Source organism: Taeniopygia guttata, chromosome Z (assembly GCF_048771995.1).
Source record: "Taeniopygia guttata chromosome Z, bTaeGut7.mat, whole genome shotgun sequence".
Taxonomy (NCBI): Eukaryota; Metazoa; Chordata; class Aves; order Passeriformes; family Estrildidae; genus Taeniopygia; species Taeniopygia guttata.
Window position 1 is genome coordinate 9411235 of NC_133063.1, and position 20784 is coordinate 9432018.

The window sequence follows — 20784 nt, forward strand, 5'->3', positions numbered from 1 at the left end:
TTTCCACTGAGAAATTTTGGCATTTTGTAAGCCAGGATAGGAGGAAGTTATATTATCTCAAACTGCTAAGACAGGATGTTCCACTGGTGACTGTTCTCTTTCTGCACATTATAGCACTCTGTTCCTTGCTTTGTATGGGATATTGTTTCCATCCAGTAACATGGCGAGGTGAATTCAACATCACAAAACTAACTGATTCAAAACAAAACCAGACCAAAAAAACCCAAAAACAAAACAAAAAAAATACTAGTTGAACTTCTTAACAGGTTAGTATGTTGAATTGCACCCTGTCTGATTGGAGAAATAAAGTAATCCCATTTCATTTGCTAAAAAGGACAAACACAGTCCTGATTTCTACATATCACTTAACCCTTGCCTGCCTGCGAGCCTTGTGCAAAGTAATGCAAAATACTACTTTTCCAGTTCCAAGGTGTTTAACGTTTGTCTCTGTATTGTGAATGATTTGTAACGCACAAAGCAAGAAGTGGAGATTTTGATCTGGCAAATGTTTTTGCTGTTAGTTACGTCATAGAAAGTACTCTAAAAGTCGGGACTTCTTGGGGTTTTCTCAGGGCCTAGCCCTGCACCCCTTAATCTGGGTCATCCTAGGAAATTAGTGGGTCCTCAGAACATATATGTTCTAGTGATATGAATGAATCTCTAATGTAGTGATTTAATCAACAGTAGCAGAAGTCAGATGATAGTGATCCTGTGAAGTGTCTCGTACTGAAATGTTTGGAGAATAATAAAGGAAACAAAACTACCAGAAATGCACAGTCTTGCTTGTCTTTTGATTTTCACCTTTCAAAAGGCAAAGAATACAAAAACAAAGAGCAAATAAGTTTTCTGAGATAAATGTACATAATCAGGAAGATGGTAGGTCTGTGAAGGATATTTGTAAATGGAGTTGGAAATGCAATGAAATTTATGCTATATAAATGCAAGCCCCTTTACTCAGTAAAATAAAAAGGATATGCTTTAAAAGAATAGAGAATCTGAAATAACATGCTACCTGCAGGATGTTTTCTGTAAACATACTGGCCTCAGCTTTGCCTCACATTGGTTGTTGTATTTATAGAGTTGTCCACAGAAGAGTCAATAAACATACCCTTTCTGACAGGAAATCAGGCCACATCTATTCTCTGAAAGGCCCAGTGGACACATGAACAAAGAGTTTGATTTCTAAGGATTTCCACAGTACGTTCAGCACAGTTCCTCTTTAAAGGTATCTAGAGAAACTGGATGTTTGGAATATTAGGGAGGATCTTCACATGGATGAGAATATTCTGTTAAAATCTTAAAAGCTACTTTCCTCAGTGAAGAAGATGTGGAGAGCAGGGCCCTCTTTTCAGCCCCAGTACAGCTGTTGTAATTTATGTTTATTTTGTGAGGCAATATTGCTGTAAAATCAAGTTGTATTTACTCTAACAACCCTTTTTCTCTGACCTTCAGCAATACCTATCGTATGATTGAACAAGATGACTTTGATATTCACACAAGATTGCACACCATCGTGAGAGGGGAGGACGAGGCAGCTATGGTGGAGTCGGTGGGCCTTGCGTTAGTCAAGTTACCCGATGTCCTCAACCGCCTGAAACCTGACATAATGATAGTTCATGGGGACAGATTTGATGCTTTGGCCCTGGCCACGTCTGCGGCCCTGATGAACATTCGCATTCTTCACATTGAAGGTGGGGAAGTCAGCGGGACCATCGATGACTCCATCAGACATGCCATAACCAAACTGGCCCACTACCACGTGTGCTGCACCAGGAGTGCAGAGCAGCACTTGATAGCCATGTGTGAAGACCACGACCGCATCCTTTTAGCAGGCTGTCCCTCGTATGACAAGCTCCTCTCTGCCAAAAACAAGGACTACATGAGTATTATTAGCATGTGGCTAGGTAAGCAGGTCACTTTTTGTTTTTCTCACATGCCTTCAACACTAGATTAACTCAGTAAGTAGGCTGTCAGTCAAAAAGTAATATATACTTTTTAATAGTACCTGGTATGTCTTTCTACATTTGCCTTCATTCTGTATTCTGCCATGTACAACTAAAAAGCTACAAATCATTTCCGGACCTTCTGCCAAGTCAAAAAATAACTCCTTAAATGGGTAATTTCTCAGAGCTGAACAATTTAAAAGCAGAACAGTCTTACATGAGCAGTTACCTTAGTGTAGTAGAGTTTTTGTTGAATAGAATCAAAGCTGTTCAGTCCTATTAAAAAAATCATACAGAATTTGTATTATGAAACTTTTTTTGAGGAATGCACCAAAACAGGATAACATGCATCAAAGGCTTTTGGTGTTTGATTCTCACTGACTTAGAAATAATTCCTGTAAACAGTGGAGTTTTGTGTTTTCTTTTTATCTTTGACAAAGCGGTCTCCTGTATGGCTACCATGTGTAGAAGCTGCAATCTTCTTCAGTCAGTATGTTTTGCGGATAAATGTTTATCAAACGTACTAAGACAAGTATGATTGACTCTTTTAAAGCAGTGGAAATTAAGTCTTTGCTTGAGAGTGGACATTTGACAGAAAATCAGAGCGACTTCAAGAGTTACTCCAGATTTATAGTGGTGTGAGAACAGGCACTTGGTCCTGGTGTAGTCTTGGAAAGCTTCAGAAGTATCCTTGCAAGTTAACAGTTTGTTGACATTTAGGTAGTGGTCTCTGAAGTTATGAGATATGCTTAGAGAGGCAAATAACAAGTTAGGCTACCTTGTAACTCCCTTAATTTTTGTTCTAGCATTGATCCATATTAGATATATCCCTTTTCAGGGTTTCACATCTGTAGTTCCGAAAGTATGTCCTTCCCTCCTCTTGCTGTTCTAAACCAATAAAAAAACTTTTCTTGCCCTCCATTTGGACAGGTGAAGATGTCAAAACGAGAGATTATATAGTTGCTCTGCAACATCCTGTAACCACAGATATTAAACATTCCATAAAGATGTTTGAGCTGACACTAGATGCACTCATCTCCTTCAACAAGAGAACACTTGTTCTATTCCCTAATGTGGATGCAGGTGAGTAGAATACCTTCATGACAGAGTAACACATAACAGATTGTCTTCAAAAGAGTGCTTTTATCCCAGGCCCTCCAGCCAGATGGAAATAGCTCGATTGTGTCAGCCTCATGGGTGCATCTGCTACAGCTCTATGTTCACATGGCTGGAGACATTTCAGTTTTTCAGTGTGGGAAGGAAAATGAGAGAAACTACGTGACTTGTAGGAGTAATATTAGTGCCTCTTAAATTAGCTTAAAACTGCAAAGATACTTTTGCAGTGAATTCTTGTATCAAACTTTGGCATATGTGCTGAGCTAAATTATTTACAGTGTAAGGATAAAAAAGAGCAAAAACCCGTTCAGAGCTGGCAACTCAGTGAGTGGCTGGCTACTAGATTCTTTGTGGTGCCTGGACTTTGGTTTTAAAAGTAGAACTTAAATAATTTATTCTACTTTGGTTTTCTGTAGGAAGCAAAGAGATGGTTCGTGTGATGAGGAAGAAGGGCATTGAACACCATCCCAATTTTCGGGCAGTAAAGCATGTGCCATTTGACCAGTTCATTCAGCTGGTTGCTCACGCTGGTTGCATGATTGGTAACAGCAGTTGTGGTGTCAGAGAGGTGGGAGCGTTTGGGACACCAGTCATCAACCTGGGGACACGTCAGACGGGAAGAGAAACAGGTACATGTTTGCTTAACTAGTGTGTAATGCAGGGCAGTGTATCAGGGGTGTCACTTGCTTTAGTGGAAGCAAGGGGAGGCACAGAACTGATACAGAGTGATGTCTGTCTCAAATAAACCAAACTTTTTTTCCATTTCTAAAGCGGCTCATACTCCAATGCAATTTGAGCATCTGATCTGTGCTATTATGTTAATTTTTGTCATCTAGGTGAAAATGTTCTTCATGTTCGTGATGCTGATACACAGGATAAGATTCTTCATGCTCTACAGCTGCAGTTTGGGAAGCAATATCCATGGTGAGTACATTCATCTTAATTCATTGGAGGGGATGTTAAAGCAGTAGAGTAAAAGGCATTTAGTCCTGAGGTGTTTCATCATATTTGATTGGAGTGCTTTTAATGCACTCATCTGAGGTTACAAATGATTTTTCATTTCAGAACCATAAAGTGATATCTGGTATGCAGTAGTATTTATAGAGCAAAATGTTACTAGTAATGTTTCGATACAAGTATTTAACATCCAACAGAAAGTCAAAAGGACAAAATTCATATTAACCTAGACCAGTGTGATTTGGAAAGCTTGTTCTTTAGGGGCAGCATGGGAGAGAACATCCTTTTTGCCTACTTTCCTGGTGCCTGAAGGACACTTTTTCATGTGGGTACAAATGATACTGAAAGCCAAAAAATCATCAGGATCAAGGAAGGCTATAAACCCCTGGCTAGGCACATGAAAAACATCTCTGCTCAAGTCACCTCCTCATGTGTCCTACCAGTTAGAGAAATCAGGACAGCCAGACACATTGTGCAGACCAATGTCTGGGTTTATGGATGGTGCTATCATGAAGGTTTTGGCTTTTATAACAGTGGGTTGTGTTTTTATGATTTTTAGCCTGTTACAGGGGTATGGGATCCCCCAGCTAAAAGGGGCAGAGAGTCCTTGGCAGCAGGCTGGCCAGTCTGGTGAGATGGACTTTAAACTGAAGGACTGGGAGTCACGGTGCAAATGGCAACAATTAGACTTTAAAGTCAAGGTGCAAATGGCAATGATTAGACTTCAAGCTGAAGGACTGGGAGTCAGGGTGGAAATGGCAATGATTGCACCATTGCTTTCTCCTGGGGAGCAGGTCATAGCAACACTGCAGAGACAGATGTTCCTTGGCTGCAGCTCAGATTGAAGATATCTCTTGTTTTGAGGCAATTTCAAGAGATGGGCACTCTGAAATGAGTAACCTCCCCCTTGATTCCAACCAATCCATTTCCACCAGTAAGGAACAACACACAAGTATAACACACAAGTAGATGCAAGTGAAAAAATAACAGTTTATTAACAAAAAAAAAAAAACAAACAAAAAAAAAAAAAAAAAAAAAAAACAAAAAAAAAACAGGGGAGGGAAAAAAAGTAAATAACTGTTAGATACCAAACTGCTAAATCTGACAACCCCACGGGAACAAAGAGAGACCCGAAATGCCGGAAATAACTGTTCCTGAAGTGGTGTCTGCTAGAGGCAGCTGCATGGCTGAAGGACAAAGGGAAGGTGGCATCTCACCCTTCCAGGATGGTGCCTCCCAGGTGACCACACATTTGCAGGAACAAAGAGGCAAGATGGTGAGATCCCCCACTGGGAGGGCAGGGGTCTGCAGAGCAGTTCTGGAGGCAGATGGAAACTTGCTGGTTCAAGTGGCTGCTGCCACTTCCTCCTGCTGTCCCTGGGCTCGGCCAGCGCTGCTGCCATGGTCTTCTCCCATAGTCTTTTCTCATGGACTGAGGTGAGGCCAGCCCCTCTCTGCAGCAGCAGCAGCAGGGCACATACAGACTTTGCCCCGAGACAGCCCAGAATCACCAGCTGGTGTCCCTCTGAGGCAAGCAGGAGGAAAACTGAAAAGAGAACCCAAAAAGGGAAGAGAAAAAAACTCTGCCAGAACAAAGATGAAACAGCCCTCAAAGCAAACACTACACAGCAAAAGGCAGGAAACTGCCTGGGCAAGGTGATTTTGAAAATGCCTGTAGTCACCCCCACGCCTGCCACACACACACAGGGTCTCCAGCTGCAGGGTCTTGAAGAGACAATAATGATTTTTTGGCACAGATAGATACGGAATACAGTAACATTATAGACCACTCCAGGACAGGATCATAGGGCAGAACACGTCAAGGGTTTTTATTACTCTGGTGTGCATGACTCTCACACCCCTTCAAGCAACCTGATTGTTTGATCTTCTGTGAAGTGCCTGTATACTAATGCACACAGCAAGTGGTATAAACAAGGCAATCTAATAAACTAGAAATCTGTGTGAGGTTGCAGAGCCAATCGTGATCTGATTGGAGTTATGGTGACATACCTGAAATGTTGTCATGGATGGCTATGTATTTTTTAGAGAGGACAGGTCAGAGAAGCAAGGTGGTGGAGTTGCTCTTTGTGTGAGAGAGCAATTGGAATGTATCAGGACCCTACTCAGGGACAGATGAACAAATTGAGAGTTTATGGATGAGAATTAAGAGACAGGCTAATACGGGTGACACTGTTGTGGGCATTTACCAGAGGCCACCTAATGAAGAGGAGGAAGTTGATGAGACTTTGTGTGGGCAAGTGAAATAGCCTTACAGTCACAGGCCTGGGTTCTCCTAGGAGACTTGTACCTGATATTTGTTAAAAGTGGCAATACAACTTGGCACCCAGTTCAGGAAGCTCCTGCAGATTAGTGCAGATAATTTTGATGCAGTGGTGGAGGAGCCAGTGAGGAAGGGTGTGTTCTGGACCTTTCACTAACAAACCAAGAGGCACTGGTTGAAGATGGAAAGGTTCTAGGGACAGCATTGGCTGCAGTGACCATTAGAAACTGAGAATCCTGCATTGGGGATGCAAAATAGCAAGCAGGATTAGAACCCTAAACGTGCAAAGAGCTAACTTTGAGTTCTTCAAGGCCTATTTGGAGGAATCTGATGGCTTAAAGACTCCAAATGGAGGAGCGTGTCCAAAGAGCTGGTCAGTATTCAAGCATCACTTCCTCTGACCTCAAGAGCAGTGCATCCCTGTGATCCAGAAATCAGGCAAAGAGGGTTGGAGACCTAAATAGATGAGATTCTCGTAAAACTCAAACAGAAGAAAGAAATTTATAGGATGTGAAAAAAGGGACAGGCCACATGGGAGGACTATAGGAACATTGTCAGAATATGCAGGGATGTGAGAAGGAAGGCCAAAGGCCACTTGGAATTCAGTCTGGGTAGGCATATAAAGGACAAGAAGGACTCCTACAAATTCATCAGCAGCACCAGGAAGAATAGGGTAGATGTGTGGCTGCTGCCGGATCATATGGGTCTCTTGGTGTTGGAAGACACTGCAGAGGTAGAATTATTGAATGCCTTCTTTACCTCAGTCTTTACTGCTGAGAACGGCCCTCGTGAATCCAGACCTCAGAGGTAAGAGGAAAAGGTTGGAGAATGGAAGACTTGTTTGTAGAGGGTTGGGGTAGAGATCAGCTAGGGAGATTAAACACCCATAAATATACAGACCTGATGGGATGCACCTACGTGTGCTGAGGGAGCTAGCAGATGTTGATAAGCCAGTCTCCATTATCTTTGAAAAATCATGGAGTGGGAGAGATGCCTAATAACTGGAGGAAGGCCGGTGATTCTCCCATCTTCAAAAAGGGCTGGTGGGAGATGTGGTGGTTGGGGGCCATTTGGGATACAGTGGTCATGCAATAATAGAATTCTCAATAACTGCTGAAACAAGGAGGGACACCAACAAAACTTCCAACTGGACTTTGAGAGGACAGACTTTGGCCTATTCAAGAGGCTGATTTGGGAAGATGCATAGGAAGCAGCTCTTAAAAACAAGAGGGTCCAGGATGGATGGACATACATCAAGAAATTAATCTTGAAGGTACAGGAGCTGGCTGTCCCTGTGTGCCAAAAGACGAGCTGTTGGAGAAGATGACTGGCCTGGATGAATAAAGAACTTCTGAAGGAACTAAGGAAGAAAAAGATTATGACCTTTGGAAAAAGGGGCAGGTAATTCAGGAAGTGTTCAAGGATGTGGCTAGGTCATGTAGGAAAAAAAAAATCTAGGGAGGTAAAAGCCCAATTAAAACTTAATCTGGTCACTTCTATGAAGAATAATAAAAAATATTTTTATAAAGACATTAATGGCAAAAGGAGAGGCAAGAATAATCTCTATTCATTATTAGATGGGAATTTAGTAACTAAAGATGAGGAAAAGGCAGAGATACTTAACACCTTCTTTGCCTCAATTTTCAACAGTGAGACAGGTTGTCCTCAGGACAGCTGTCTTCCTGGGCTGGTAGATGGGGACAGGGAGCAGAATGGTCCCCCTCTTATCCAGGAGGAGGCCATCAGAGACCTGCTGAGCCACTCAGATGCTCACAAGTCTATGGGCCCAGATGGGCCACCCCAGGGTGATGGGGGAGCTGGCAGATGAGCTTGTGAAGCTGCTCTCCATCATTTACCAGCAGTCCTGGCTCGCTGGGGAGGTCCCAGATGACTGGAAGCTGGCCAGTGTGATGCCTGTCCACAAAAAGGGCAGGAAGGAAGATCCAGGACACTGCAGACCTGTCAGCCTGACATCAGTGCCTGGCAGGATTATGGCACAGATCATCTTGAGTGTTGTCACATGGCACCCACAGGATGGCCCAGCATGGATTTAGGAGGGGCAGGTCCTGCCTGACCAACCTGATCTCCTTTTATAACCAGGTAACCCACCTGATGGATGAGGGGAAGGCTGTGGATGTTGTCTGCCTGGCCTTCAGCAATGCCTTTGACACCATCTCCCCGTAGGACTCTCCTGGAAAAGCTGCAGCCCACGGCTTGGACAGGAGCACTCTGTGCTGGGTTAGGAACTGGCTGCAGGGCCAGACCCAGAGAGTGGAGGTGAATTGTGTCACATCCACTTGGTGGGCAGTCACCAGTGGTGTCCCTCAGGGGTCTGTGCTGGGGCCAGTCCTGTTTAATATCTTCACTGTTGATCTGGATGAGTGGATCAAGTCCACCATCAGTAAATTGCAGATGACACCAAGCTGGAAGCGAGTATTGATCTGTTAGAGGTAGGAGGGCTCTGCAGAGGGACTTGGACTGGCTGGATAGGTGGGCCAAGTCCAATGCATGAGGTTTAACAAGTCCAAGTGCCAGGTCCTAGACTTGAGTCACAACAAGTCCCTGCAGCCCCACAGGCAGGGGACAGTGGTTCTGTTATTCTGTTATCTGGGGTCTGGAGCATCTCTCTTATGAGGAGAGAGAGAATGTGGAAGCCAGCCCTGTCTAGGCAAGACACGACACAACTGAGAGGCAAGATCTCTTCAATACATAAAAATATCTGCAAGGCACCTGCAAGGTGCCCAGAGGATGGTGCCAGACTCTCCTCAGTGGTTCCCAGCAACAGGACAAGGAGTAATGGCCATGAACCAAAACACAAGTTACACCTCAACATGAAGAAGAGCTTTACATTGAGGGTGGCAGACCACAGGCAAAGACTGCCAGATTGTTGTGGGGTGTCCCTCCCTGGAGACACTAAAACCCCACCTGGATGAGCTCTTGTGTCACCTGCTCAACATGACCGCCTTGGGGGGGATGTTGGCCAAGATGATCTCAAGAGGTCATTTCCAATCCAAGTTATTCTGTGCTTTTGTGACACAGTACTCAATAGCTGATTTGATCTCATGATGTGTAGAGAGTTCTAAGTGCTGCAGAATTCTGGCAAGGAGCTTTTCCATTCCTCAGCCCCAATGAGTATTGACTCTCCTTCCTCTAACATGTAAGTTCTTACAGACTTTGATAGCTATTTGCTCAACTAAGGACCAGGATAAAACCAGTATTTCTTAATAATCTAAACAGAACAATTAAACCGAATTCTTTAATACCAAGTAACTGATGCCATGTATGATATTTTAGGGACAGATGTGTTGAAAACTGACATGAATATACAGTTTATTATTACATAGTTGGCATCTGTATGATAAGTACATCTTATTTGATTTCTAGCACATACATGAACTGTCCAGATTTTTATTTCTGTTTTATTTCTGTGGGTCCCTTCATTACCGTTAATTTTACAGGGGTTTGGGTATCATTAGTTTCCAGTTTTCTACCTTCCAGTTTCATATTCCAGAATTACTGAGTTAATGCCAGACCTTAAAATCTGTGTGTGTTCTTTAAACTACTGTAACTATGTACCATGTCTCATGACAGTCTGTCGAAGTGTGAGCTGCAGTATTGGCAGAGTAGCCAGGTCATAATATTGTAATGACACTGTTACACTCTTCTGTCATACATAGAGATTGCAGTGCTATTTCCAATTACATGAATTCTTTTTTGTATTATAGCTCAAAAATATATGGAGATGGTAATGCTGTTCCAAGGATTTTGAAGTTCCTTAAATCTATTGACCTCAAAGAACCACTGCAAAAGAAATTCTGTTTTCCTCCTGTCAAAGATAATATCTCTCAAGATATTGATCATATTCTAGAGACACAGAGTGCTCTGGCAGTGGATCTAGGCGGAACAAATCTCCGAGTAGCAATTGTCAGTATGAAGGTAAATATTCTGTTGTGCTGCTGGATATTCTGCAAACTCCACTGGGCTTTGTGGATATGGGCTTGTGATGCAAGAGTTCCAAAACAAAGCAGTCTATTGACTTTTACTAAGGGATAAAGAAGATTTCTCCCCTTCTTTCCTGCCTCTCATAGAGTCCTGATAGAACTTGCTAAGACTGATGTTTAACTAGCAATGCCCATTTGCTGGTGCAAGGTTTTAGCTGCTGCTTTGTGGGTTGACTACAGACTTTGAAGAATAGAACAGCTTTCCCATGTATTGGTTCTCCTTAAAAGGTGACTCGGTTCAACCTGCAAGTTTTTGTATGTCAAGCAAAACGTGGAAGGCTCCAGTAGTAGACTTTTTGCTTCTCCACTGCTTTACACTTCAATTACACTTGTAATTGACACACAAGACCATTCTGAGCAACAACCAGCATCTAGCAAATCAGTTTAGTGAACTCTGCAGCATTTCAAAGATGTGAATAAAATTCATGATGAGAAGTCTTTTGCTTTTGCTCTCAACAGTATTGAATAATTACACGTACAGTTACACTCCATATTTGCAGGTAACTACATCAGTTCAATAATAGTTGCTCAGAAGGCAGAATAAGGTGCCTTGAAGCATGATGGGTTATATAAAGTGACCTGATACAGTCCAGAATTCATTTAAGAGATGTCTGACAGATCTTCAAGGCCTTAAAGACAGCTTTTAAAAGTGTAATATTTTTAGAAGCAAAATTGACACCACATTTTTCCTATGAGTCAACACAGACTGGAAAAAAATAATGTAAAAAAATTCTGCCCACTTTACAGAGCTCAAAGTGACATTTGTGAAAATTGAAACGCTAGCAAATTAGAGTGAAAACAATCAGACTTTCATAATAAAATTTACACAACAAATATAAGCATATATGAGCCAGTGGCAGAATATGGGATTTAATTTTATTTTCACAAAAAAAGGAAATTTAAAAATTCCTTTTAGAAGCCCTTATCTCTTCTGATAATATTTGCTGCAACCTTGTCTTCCAAAACAAGTTCCCTGATGCGCCCTCGAAACTAAAAGTGAGGAAGAAACTAAGCATCCAAAATCCACAAACTCTATCTATCACTTGTGTGATACTGAGACAGTGGAGCCGGGTACTCAAACCCGTTGTCAGTTTGGAATTTTCCAAGTCCTTTGGCAACAGTGACTCAGCCATGTTGCCTATAGACTGTTTTTGTTACCCCTCTTTGCGGAGTTCATTAATTCAGTGCAGTTCACTGAGATACATGGTACAGGAGATTTAACAGAGAATTACACTGTTACACAGGATGCCTTCTCCTGGCTTAATCCGTGGTGTAAACATTGAATTAAGATCAATGTTTACCTTGGTACCAATCTTAGTACCGAGATTCCAAGCAGGCACCATGAATATTTTCATTACACAGCATGACTGGGGTTGAAAATAATCTTCATGGCCCCTCCACACCCTCTCCAAAGTATTTACAAGGGCATGTAGTGACAGGAAAAGGGGGAATGTCTTCAGCCTTAAAGAGGGTGGGATTAGATTAGATATTAGGAAGAAATTCTTTATTGTGAGGCAGGGGGGCACTGGAACAGCTTGTCTAGAGGAGTTTGGGATGCTGCATCCCTAGAAATTTCAAGGCCAGGTTGGATGGAGCTCTGAGCAACCTGGTTTGGTTCAGTGTCCCTTCCCATGGTAGGGAGTTGGAAATGGATGATCTTTGAGGTCCCTTTGAATTGAAACTATTCTATGATATATGACACTTTATTGCAAGTGACTCAGAAGTGTAATTGCTTAGAACATATTTCTGAAAATATATAGTCTTTTGCCTTGAAATTTCTAGCATTTCTGCTGTCTGATTCTGCTTTCATGCAGTCAGATTGAAAAGATTTTATTTTTAAAGCACTGTGGGGTTTATGTCCTTTTTAGCAATTGTTACTCTCTTTTTTTAACATTTCACTGTTGATCTTAAGTACATTGCTCTATCATGGTTTATGCCTAACAACAGTTGCAGCAGCTCTGGTGATACCTGCTCACATAAGCCATGTGTTCCTTAAAGTGTGTATTTAATGTCAGATGGGAGGTTGATTACAGAAGCAGAATGTAGTGCCTCATCTTATAAACTTGGCCCCCAGAGCTGTCAAGAACATTGCCTGTAGGCCCAAAAACTAAAGTATAGCTTCTGTGGTTTTTTTAAAGTGGCAAGTTATGGCTCTCTATTTTCAAATTTACTTGTAATTTGTGTGGAAGAGAAATTTCACCACCACATACATTCCTCTGGGGCATGTTTTGTTGTTTTTAATTTCTAGGGTGAAATAGTTAAGAAGTATACCCAGCTCAACCCTAAAACCTATGAAGACAGACTAGCATTAATTCTAAAGATGTGTGTAGAGGCTGCATCAGAGGCAGTAAATGTAAACTGCAGAATTTTGGGAGTAGGTAAGTTGACAAGTAGTTTTTACATCTATATTTTTCAACATTAAATCACTACTCATTAATTTAAAACGCTTCTCTAAAATGAATCTCATGTACCTTAAGTTCTTACATATTCTTAACAAATAAACGTTTCTAAATGGCTGAAAATGAGAAGCTGACTACAAAGACTGAAGCTTCTACAGTTTGTAACAACCATTAAACAATCCGTTAAGTTATGGTAAACTATATCTAAAATGTGTTTTTGTAGTACTCTGGATTTTGAAGCTCTCAGCAGTCTTGGCCTTGTTAATCAGATGCTCAGTGTTTATCAAAACAGCACTTTGCTGTCTGTAAGCCTTCCTTTAGGGCTAGGATCAGCTGTGCAGCAGAATTTTCAGATACACCAAGGCAGACTAAAAAGGCTATAATGTTAGGAGTAAATCTGTAGCCAACAGAGAATACAGCAGCCCTTCTGCTGACTTTTAGTTCACTTGCAGTACCCTTCTGTGCTAAACTATGCTTATATCAGACATGACTTCTTCAGTTTGATGGTGACTAGGAGATTTGGCCTTAGATACTAGTTATTTATGACGATGTTGATTAATGTGTCGTGGATTTTTAAGAAGGACATAGAATATTTATTTTAGCTGAGAAATGTTCCTGAAGAAAAGTAGTTTGTTCGAGATGAAAACTTACCTGAATCACACACTACAAAGAAAAGTTAACATGGACATGTGTTCTTTAAAAACAATGTTACGTACACAAAGCTGTGAGGAGAAATGTTAGCCCTTCAAATCAGATCTTTCTTACACCTTTAATGTTCAATTCAGCTGCTAGTTTTAGAGCTTTTATGGCTGCTTTCTGTTATAGCATTAAACCTGGAACCATCTTCATATGTGACTCAGTTATATAAGCCCTGTACAAGAAAATGTTCAAACTTTACTGTCTAGAGCTAAATACCTCCATAATAAAGACCTGCTTTTCAGTGGTCCTTCCACCAACTCTGGGAGCCTCCCCAGCTAGGGAAAACTGGGTTGGCTAATAGAGCCTAATACTGGCCTACTCTATTCAGTAGACAAATCTCTGAACACAGTTTTGATCTTTCACAAAAACAGTGTGTTTTTAAGGAAAAATCACTAGGTATAGTAATTACTTTTAGTCATTCTAAATCTTGAGAGTTACAGCGGACTTTTGGACACTTAACAGTATTCCAGGGTTTGAATAATTTATTTTTGCTGTTACGTCTTTTGTACACCAGTAACAAGAAACACAGCTGTTAAGTGATTTGCTGCAATCTTGCCTGAAGTAGGAACATTAACTCTCCAACATTAACTACTACCCATCTAGTTAGTCTTAAGATACTTGGTGCATTGTGGTTAGAGGTGTGGCATTCTATGAACTATCCTCTTTACTTTGAGGGTGACTGAGCACTGACACACACTGCCTGGAGAGGTTGTGGAGTTGTCATGTCTGGAGATACTCAAAACCCGCATGGACAGAATCCTGTGACACTTGCTGTAGGTGAACGTGCTTTAGCAGAGAGGTTGGACTAGATGATCTCCAGTCGTCCCTTTCAGCGCAAACCATTCAATAATTTTGTGATCTTTACATGTCAAAAGTTGAGTATTTCCAGTATTTAAAAGTTGAATACTGCCAGCAATACTTCAAAAAATTTTACTTTCATGCTCTGCTTCAAAGCCTTTGTCATTAGAGAAAGAAAAATAGATTATTACTTAAAGTGTCTCATACAGATTTAGTTTTCATTTTTCTCACCTGTATTTTTGGGACTTAGGTATTTCCACAGGTGGACGGGTAAACCCTCGAGAAGGAATTGTGCTTCACTCTACAAAACTCATTCAGGAGTGGAGCTCTGTGGATCTCAGAACTCCTATATCTGATGCTTTGCACCTGCCAGTCTGGGTGGACAATGATGGAAACTGTGCTGCTCTAGCAGAGAGGAAATTTGGTCATGGAAAAGGAATAGAAAATTTTGTAACACTGATTACTGGTACAGGTGTGTATGTCGTAGTTCAATGACACCCAAAGTCCAGCACCATCACTTAGAGGCTCAAGTGTTCTATAGGCATAAATATTACCACTATGCCTGGAAAACCAAAAGTTCTTTTGCTACACTATTTGTTTGGTTTAGGGTGCTTTTTAATATATTCAGGCAAAAAAAAAAAAAAAAAAAAACACTTCCATAGTTTAGACTTTTTGGTGAAACGAGTTCTTCTGGTACTGCTACAGAGGCAAGTAAGGAAAATCTGAGCAACTTCAACTGGAATAATTCTGCATTTTTCAGCTTTACAGCTTAATTCTCTTTCAACTTTAGAAATACAGAATATGTATCTAGAAGATAAGCAATATAAGAAAGTATGCTTAAATCTCAAATGCAAATGTGGGGTAACTTTTCTCATTTGCTAAGTATGTAGTCCTTTAGATGGTGGCAGTAGGAACTTGCTGGTGAATCTACACCCAGTTTGGGAAGGGGCAGCAGAGGCCTGCACATTTATCTGTCCTGGCCCTTTAACACACAGGTTTAACTGTCTAAATACAAAAATGCAAAATTTTAAGGCCAATTTGGATAGTTTTCTGTTTAAAGAGCATGACTCACAAGCTTAAAAGATCTGTCATAGTTCAGTAACATCCATAGGTTTTTAAAAAAATACAAGCATTATATACCATTTTGATAAATATATGAACAGGAGGGAGCTATGACCTTGTCTATTACGAGTTTCAAATCACTGAAGCAAATTATTTTATCTTGTCTATATCAGAATAAGCAAGTATCAGTGTCTTTTAGAACTGGGACCTTTAGAAACTGTTGGGGAGCAGGGGGTGTTTATCTTTTTTTTTTAAACAAAAGAAGTCTTAATATCTTTACAGGAATTGGAGGTGGAATCGTTCATCAACACGAATTGATCCATGGCAGTTCTTTCTGTGCTGCTGAGCTTGGGCACATTGTTGTATCCTTGGATGGACCAGAGTGCCTGTGTGGCAGCCAAGGATGCATAGAAGCCTATGCCTCAGGAATAGCATTGCAGAGAGAAGCTAAGAAACTGCATGATGGTATCTATTTACTCTGGGTTTGAAAACACAGTTACTAAACTGCAGTATAGGAAGACATTTTCAAAGAAGGTATTAAGAAAATAATTCTGCCTTCTTTTTTCTAAGAGGAGACAAGAACAGGTGCAGAGATCTTTTTCAGTAGCAAGGAACATTTGGAACCACTGGTCTCAGAATTCCCAGAAGCACACAGTAGAGCTTGTCTCTTCTTTTTAAGCTTGACATAAACTAATCTGTCAGGCATTCTGTGACATTTAGTTTCACAGTGATTGTCTTTCAGGAAAAGCTTTTCAGTCTTAAAGAAGTTTGAGAATATTTATATTTCATTTATTTTTGGGTCTAACAAGACTAATGAATTACCACACTAACTGTTCGAGTTTGATTCTCTGCTTCTGCAAGTTAGTGTCCTGAATAATACAGATACAATTACTTCAGCTAAACTCAGGGTTGGACACATTGTTCAGGATTCAGTATACAAGTAAAAGAGATGGAAATGTTTTAATTGCCTTTTTTTCACACTCTGACTTGCCACATGATCATGTTTTGCTCTTGGCTTTCTCTCCTTTTCAGATGATCTGCTTTTAGTAGAAGGTATGTCAATGAAGGAGGAGGAGATTGTTAGTGCTGCGCACCTTATTCAAGCAGCTAAACTTGGGAATACAAAAGCAGAAAGCATTCTCAGAACAGGTGAGAACATAGCCTAGGGGGTAAACATTTCCACGATTGTATTTTAGAAGGTACAGAAATGATAGTGCACTGTAACACTACAAGAATCCTCTACATGTTGAGGCCCTCTCAATATAGAAATTACTAATGGTAATGAGATTTTAAATATATATGTTGGAGAAAATGTCAGCAGAAGTGTTAAAAGTATCTGTTTAGAAAAAAAAATACTAAAAGGCTCTGCAAAGATCAGTTTAAAAAAGAAGTCTCAAAATTATCATAATGGAAAATTCTGGGGACATTTCATTGTAGGCAAGTGAATGGCTGGTCTGAGGTAGCAAAGGCAGTCTAAGTTATATGTTACTTTACATGGAGGATTTTATTTGTTTACTAGTTTTAAGCATAGTTCTCCCTCATACATAGTGGTTAACACCAAGGTGGTAGTGCGATGCTTTCCTATTTTCTCCTTGCTTACAAGCATGCTTAATGCATTGTTTTGTCTTCACATCCATAATGTTGAATAATGCATTATTGTGAAAAAAAATTTGCATTTCCTTTTTTACTTTTGAAAGAAAATTTAATAGCAGACACGTATTACCTAATAACATAAAACTCTGTGGAACAAAACACTTTACTGACCTTCCAGTGTTACTTGCTGCTAACAGATAATGCCAGAACTGCTCTGAGTATTCTACTCATTTCTTTTTACCTCATCTTTTCAGCCGGGACGGCACTGGGCCTTGGCGTTGTGAACATTCTGCACACCGTGAACCCTTCCCTCGTGATCCTTTCTGGAGTTCTAGCCAACCACTACGTCAGTGCTGTCAAAGAGGTGATAAATCGACAGGCGCTGTCCTCGGTTAAAACAGTGGATGTGGTGGTCTCAAATCTAGCAGATCCTGCTCTTCTCGGAGCTGCTAGCCTGGTACTGGATTATACCACACGTAGAATATACTAAAGAATTACAGAAAAATTAGAGAATTGGACTATTCAGATTCCTAATGGGTGGAGGGAATACTTTGCCCCAAACTTTTCTCTGATGAGAGCAGCTAATGAATCAAAGTACTGTTCTGAGTAATTAGTGACTATTTTAGCATTTCCTAATTAAGGTATTATCTTTTTGTATTTTTCCTAAATTTCAGCTGACCTCATTGGAAGTAACGTGCAATTCTGGTTTTTTAAGCACCTCTATTGTTAAGCCTATACATTACTTTTGAGTGTGGCTGAATTATTTATGAGTATCTCTTGCTGTATGGGGATAATGTGTATGGTGTGTAAAATTATTACAACTCTTGGGGATCCATATCTCATTTCCCATGTATGTGAAATGAGACGTTTACCAGCTTTTCAGTTTCCAGGATTCCACCCACAAAGTAAATATGATGTAATCACCAGTAGCAGGTAGTAATTTCAGTGGGTGGAAATGAGGGCCTTTAGAATTAAAAAAAGGCTACACTTAGAAATTTCTTTTCATTAAGGACTTGGTAGAGGCAACCAAGTTTATTTATTAGATTATCTCTAAAGGCCAGTGTCCCATTTTAGAAGCTTTACATATGAAGGAAAAAACCTACAGTTTATTGAGCTTACAACCTGCAGAGGAATCCAAACAAAACTGATAAGTAGTTGCAGTGATGCAGTGAGTATCTTTGTCTTCTAGCTATGGCCAATAGTAAATTGCATTTTAATCTTGGGGGATGTCTCAAGAGACTTAATCTACTACTTTCAGTGAGGTGGGTTGCTTATTTTTTGGTAGCCAGTTAGCTGAAATTCAGCCACATAGCACAGCTGATCATAAAGAATCTACCTTTCACTGCAGAGTGACACAGTGCATCCCCTCAGCCATTCGGGTGGCTGCAGGTGCAATGTTCTTGTCCTGTTTTCACCATCAGCTTTCAGGATGGAAAGTCAAATCTGATCCTTATCCTTGCCTTCAGAACATTCAGAGCCTAGGGGAAAAGTATGTCAAGTGCCAGTGAAGGCTTGCCTAAGTAAGCTGTGGCTTGTATTTCTTTAATGAGTCCTTGATATACAGTGGTGTCTTTATCCAGCTGCTTTTTTAGCATACTTTCAAGATGCTGGAGAAATTGAAAAACAAACCCATCTATCAGCTAATTCAGAAAGATAACTCTGGAGGAACAGTCACAAGACTATCCTGTCCTGAATTTAATGACCTATTTTGACATCTAACTCAACCACTGTTATTCTAAGAAGTCCAGTAATGTGTCAGTACAGGGGCTATTTCCACACTTGAACTTCTCTTCCAATTAAAATGAAACAATCTTCTGCTATATAATGAACTTGGACTAAATAGCTCCTAGTTCACTCACTAATTCTGGGATATAATCTATACAGATTGTCTTTACTTCACCCTTCTTCCACAAAGAATGCTTTTACTGGTAACTCACATACTCAGTGCAGATTTCAGGAACACCACCAGATCTCCCTTCTAATGTATCCATGAACAATCATACAGCCTCTCTACCACTGGCAAGTAACTGGTTCTTAACTGTTTGCCAAGTTATACTAGGCTTTATGTAACCAAGGAGTTTTAGTTCCTTTCCCTACACGTCGTTGTTTACTTGATGATTCCCATTACCTTCAATACCAGAGCATTAGCTCTGTGAGCAGCTCAAGGAGAAGCTGGCATTTCTCTGCAGTGACAGCAGCTCACATCAGGAGTACTGAGGTTCTAACAGTGAGGAGGCCTGTCATTTGATCTTTCCATCCTCTGCTATCACAAGGAATGCCTGGCTGGAATGCTTGGCTAAAAGTGGGACCAAGTTTTTGCTTTCCAGACCCTCTGAAGCTCTGTATTTTTGGTATCTCAGACTCAAAATCTTTTTCCCTAGCAGCTGAAGGGAGGGTGCAGGCACAGAAAAACCACAACAGACTAAAACACAGTTGAAAAGTTCTACACCTTTAACATCATGTTAAGAAAACAATTCTTCAAATTATTTTGAAAATGCTTTTTTTTGGTCAATCATCCAAGAACTTGCTGCATATGTACAAGCTGTTTATAAACTCAGAAAGAATAAAAAAATCATGTTTAATAGCATAATAGTGGTTTTGTTTGTCTCTTCTTTACCTGTTCAGAAGCATCCTTTGAACTTCAGGTACTTTAATGTGGAACAGAGATTTTATGGCTATTAGCCCCCCTGTTGTATGCAGTCCCAGAAGGAGCAAACATCAGATGTTCACTGAATATCTGCAGCAGTGTGCTTACTTGATGCTGGCCCAATGTCCTTTAGAATAGCCCATACCATCAAGTTTAGTTATTCAGTATTTTGAATCTTTGATATGTCACCCAGACACTTGGAAATAACAAATTCATTCATTTTCTGGTGGTCTTGAAGCACTCACCTTCCTCCATGATAATAAAATTGTCAAAAGCTTGCACTTATTATCAATGGAGGCAATGGCAATTTTATATTAAAAAACACAGCACAGAGTAAGGTGCAGATGGAATTTACACTTGGATTCAGTGAAATCTGATCACTGTGTCTATTTCAAAGGCCATGGAGATACCACAGGCGTTAGCAAGGACAAAACACCTGGGCTGTACTCCCCTTGGGCCATTACAGATAATTATATCTGGATTAAAACTAGTGCCATAGCACAGTTCTGCAAAGGAACATGCTTGCTTGCATGACAAGTACTGCTGAAGGAATCCTCTTGAAAAAGAGCAGACACCCATGTTGTCCATTCTGAAATACAAGCCAGTAATCTGTATGTCTCTTAACTGGTTGCTCAGAAAAAAAAGGAAAAAAAAAAGGGAAAAAAAAAACAGCATCAAGAAAGAGAAGCTGCACCATGGTTTTTTTATGGCTGATAAAAATTTAACCATGTTCCATAGGCTAAGAGGATGAATGCACAGGGCTGTCGTTTTCAGGCTCCCTGCTTTCCAATGAACCCATGACCTCTCCATCCCCCTTCTTGACAAATGCTCATTGTAATTTCAGACTGCCTGGCTGCTGGCTGCCACCTGATCAGAAGCTAAACAAAGCAAGGTCTATACTAGGATGTATTCAGCAAGAGTTCACAGCTTCTCTCTCAATACTACCCGAAATCTTCACAACATGCAGCCAGGAGTATATCTAAAGGATAGGAAGTGCCCAAGTTTTTTTTCCAGATTCCACTGACTAATCTATGGAGATAAGCAGCAACAGTGAGAAGATAATGCCAGTAAACAGGACTGAGCACGGACAGGACGCCAGAGGTGTAGCACAATACTGTCACATGAAGTTACAAAACAAAGTGACAGATACTGACCTCTGAAAAAAAACAAGTCAACGTTTAGAAACACAGATAAGAGAACTGTTTTTCCCAAATAAACCTGAGAATTCTTTTGCTCTGTCACAAGGTCTAAGTATCTAAAACAATTCTCAGACACAGAAAATGTCCTG

General features: G+C 40.6%; 1 protein-coding gene across 5 annotated transcripts in view; it reads left to right on the forward strand.

Annotated features, from left to right (window-relative positions):
- The window catches only part of GNE (glucosamine (UDP-N-acetyl)-2-epimerase/N-acetylmannosamine kinase), a 34623-nt gene extending 15184 nt beyond the window's left edge, over positions 1-19439 (forward strand). For 3 of the 5 annotated variants that reach the window (XM_030258638.4, XM_012577385.5, XM_030258640.4), the window contains exons 3-12: positions 1453-1904; positions 2874-3026; positions 3476-3688; positions 3896-3983; positions 10023-10233; positions 12547-12676; positions 14445-14666; positions 15539-15721; positions 16289-16405; positions 17104-19439. In XM_030258638.4, coding sequence (XP_030114498.1) covers positions 1453-1904; positions 2874-3026; positions 3476-3688; positions 3896-3983; positions 10023-10233; positions 12547-12676; positions 14445-14666; positions 15539-15721; positions 16289-16405; positions 17104-17339 — 2005 coding nt within the window. In that variant the 3' untranslated portion in view covers positions 17340-19439. Of the gene's footprint in view, positions 1-1452; positions 1905-2873; positions 3027-3475; positions 3689-3895; positions 3984-10022; positions 10234-12546; positions 12677-14444; positions 14667-15538; positions 15791-16288; positions 16406-17103 lie in introns of those variants that run through there. The other 2 variants (XM_072922668.1, XM_072922667.1) reach the window with 2 other exon arrangements.
- Positions 19440-20784: the final 1345 nt, after the last annotated feature.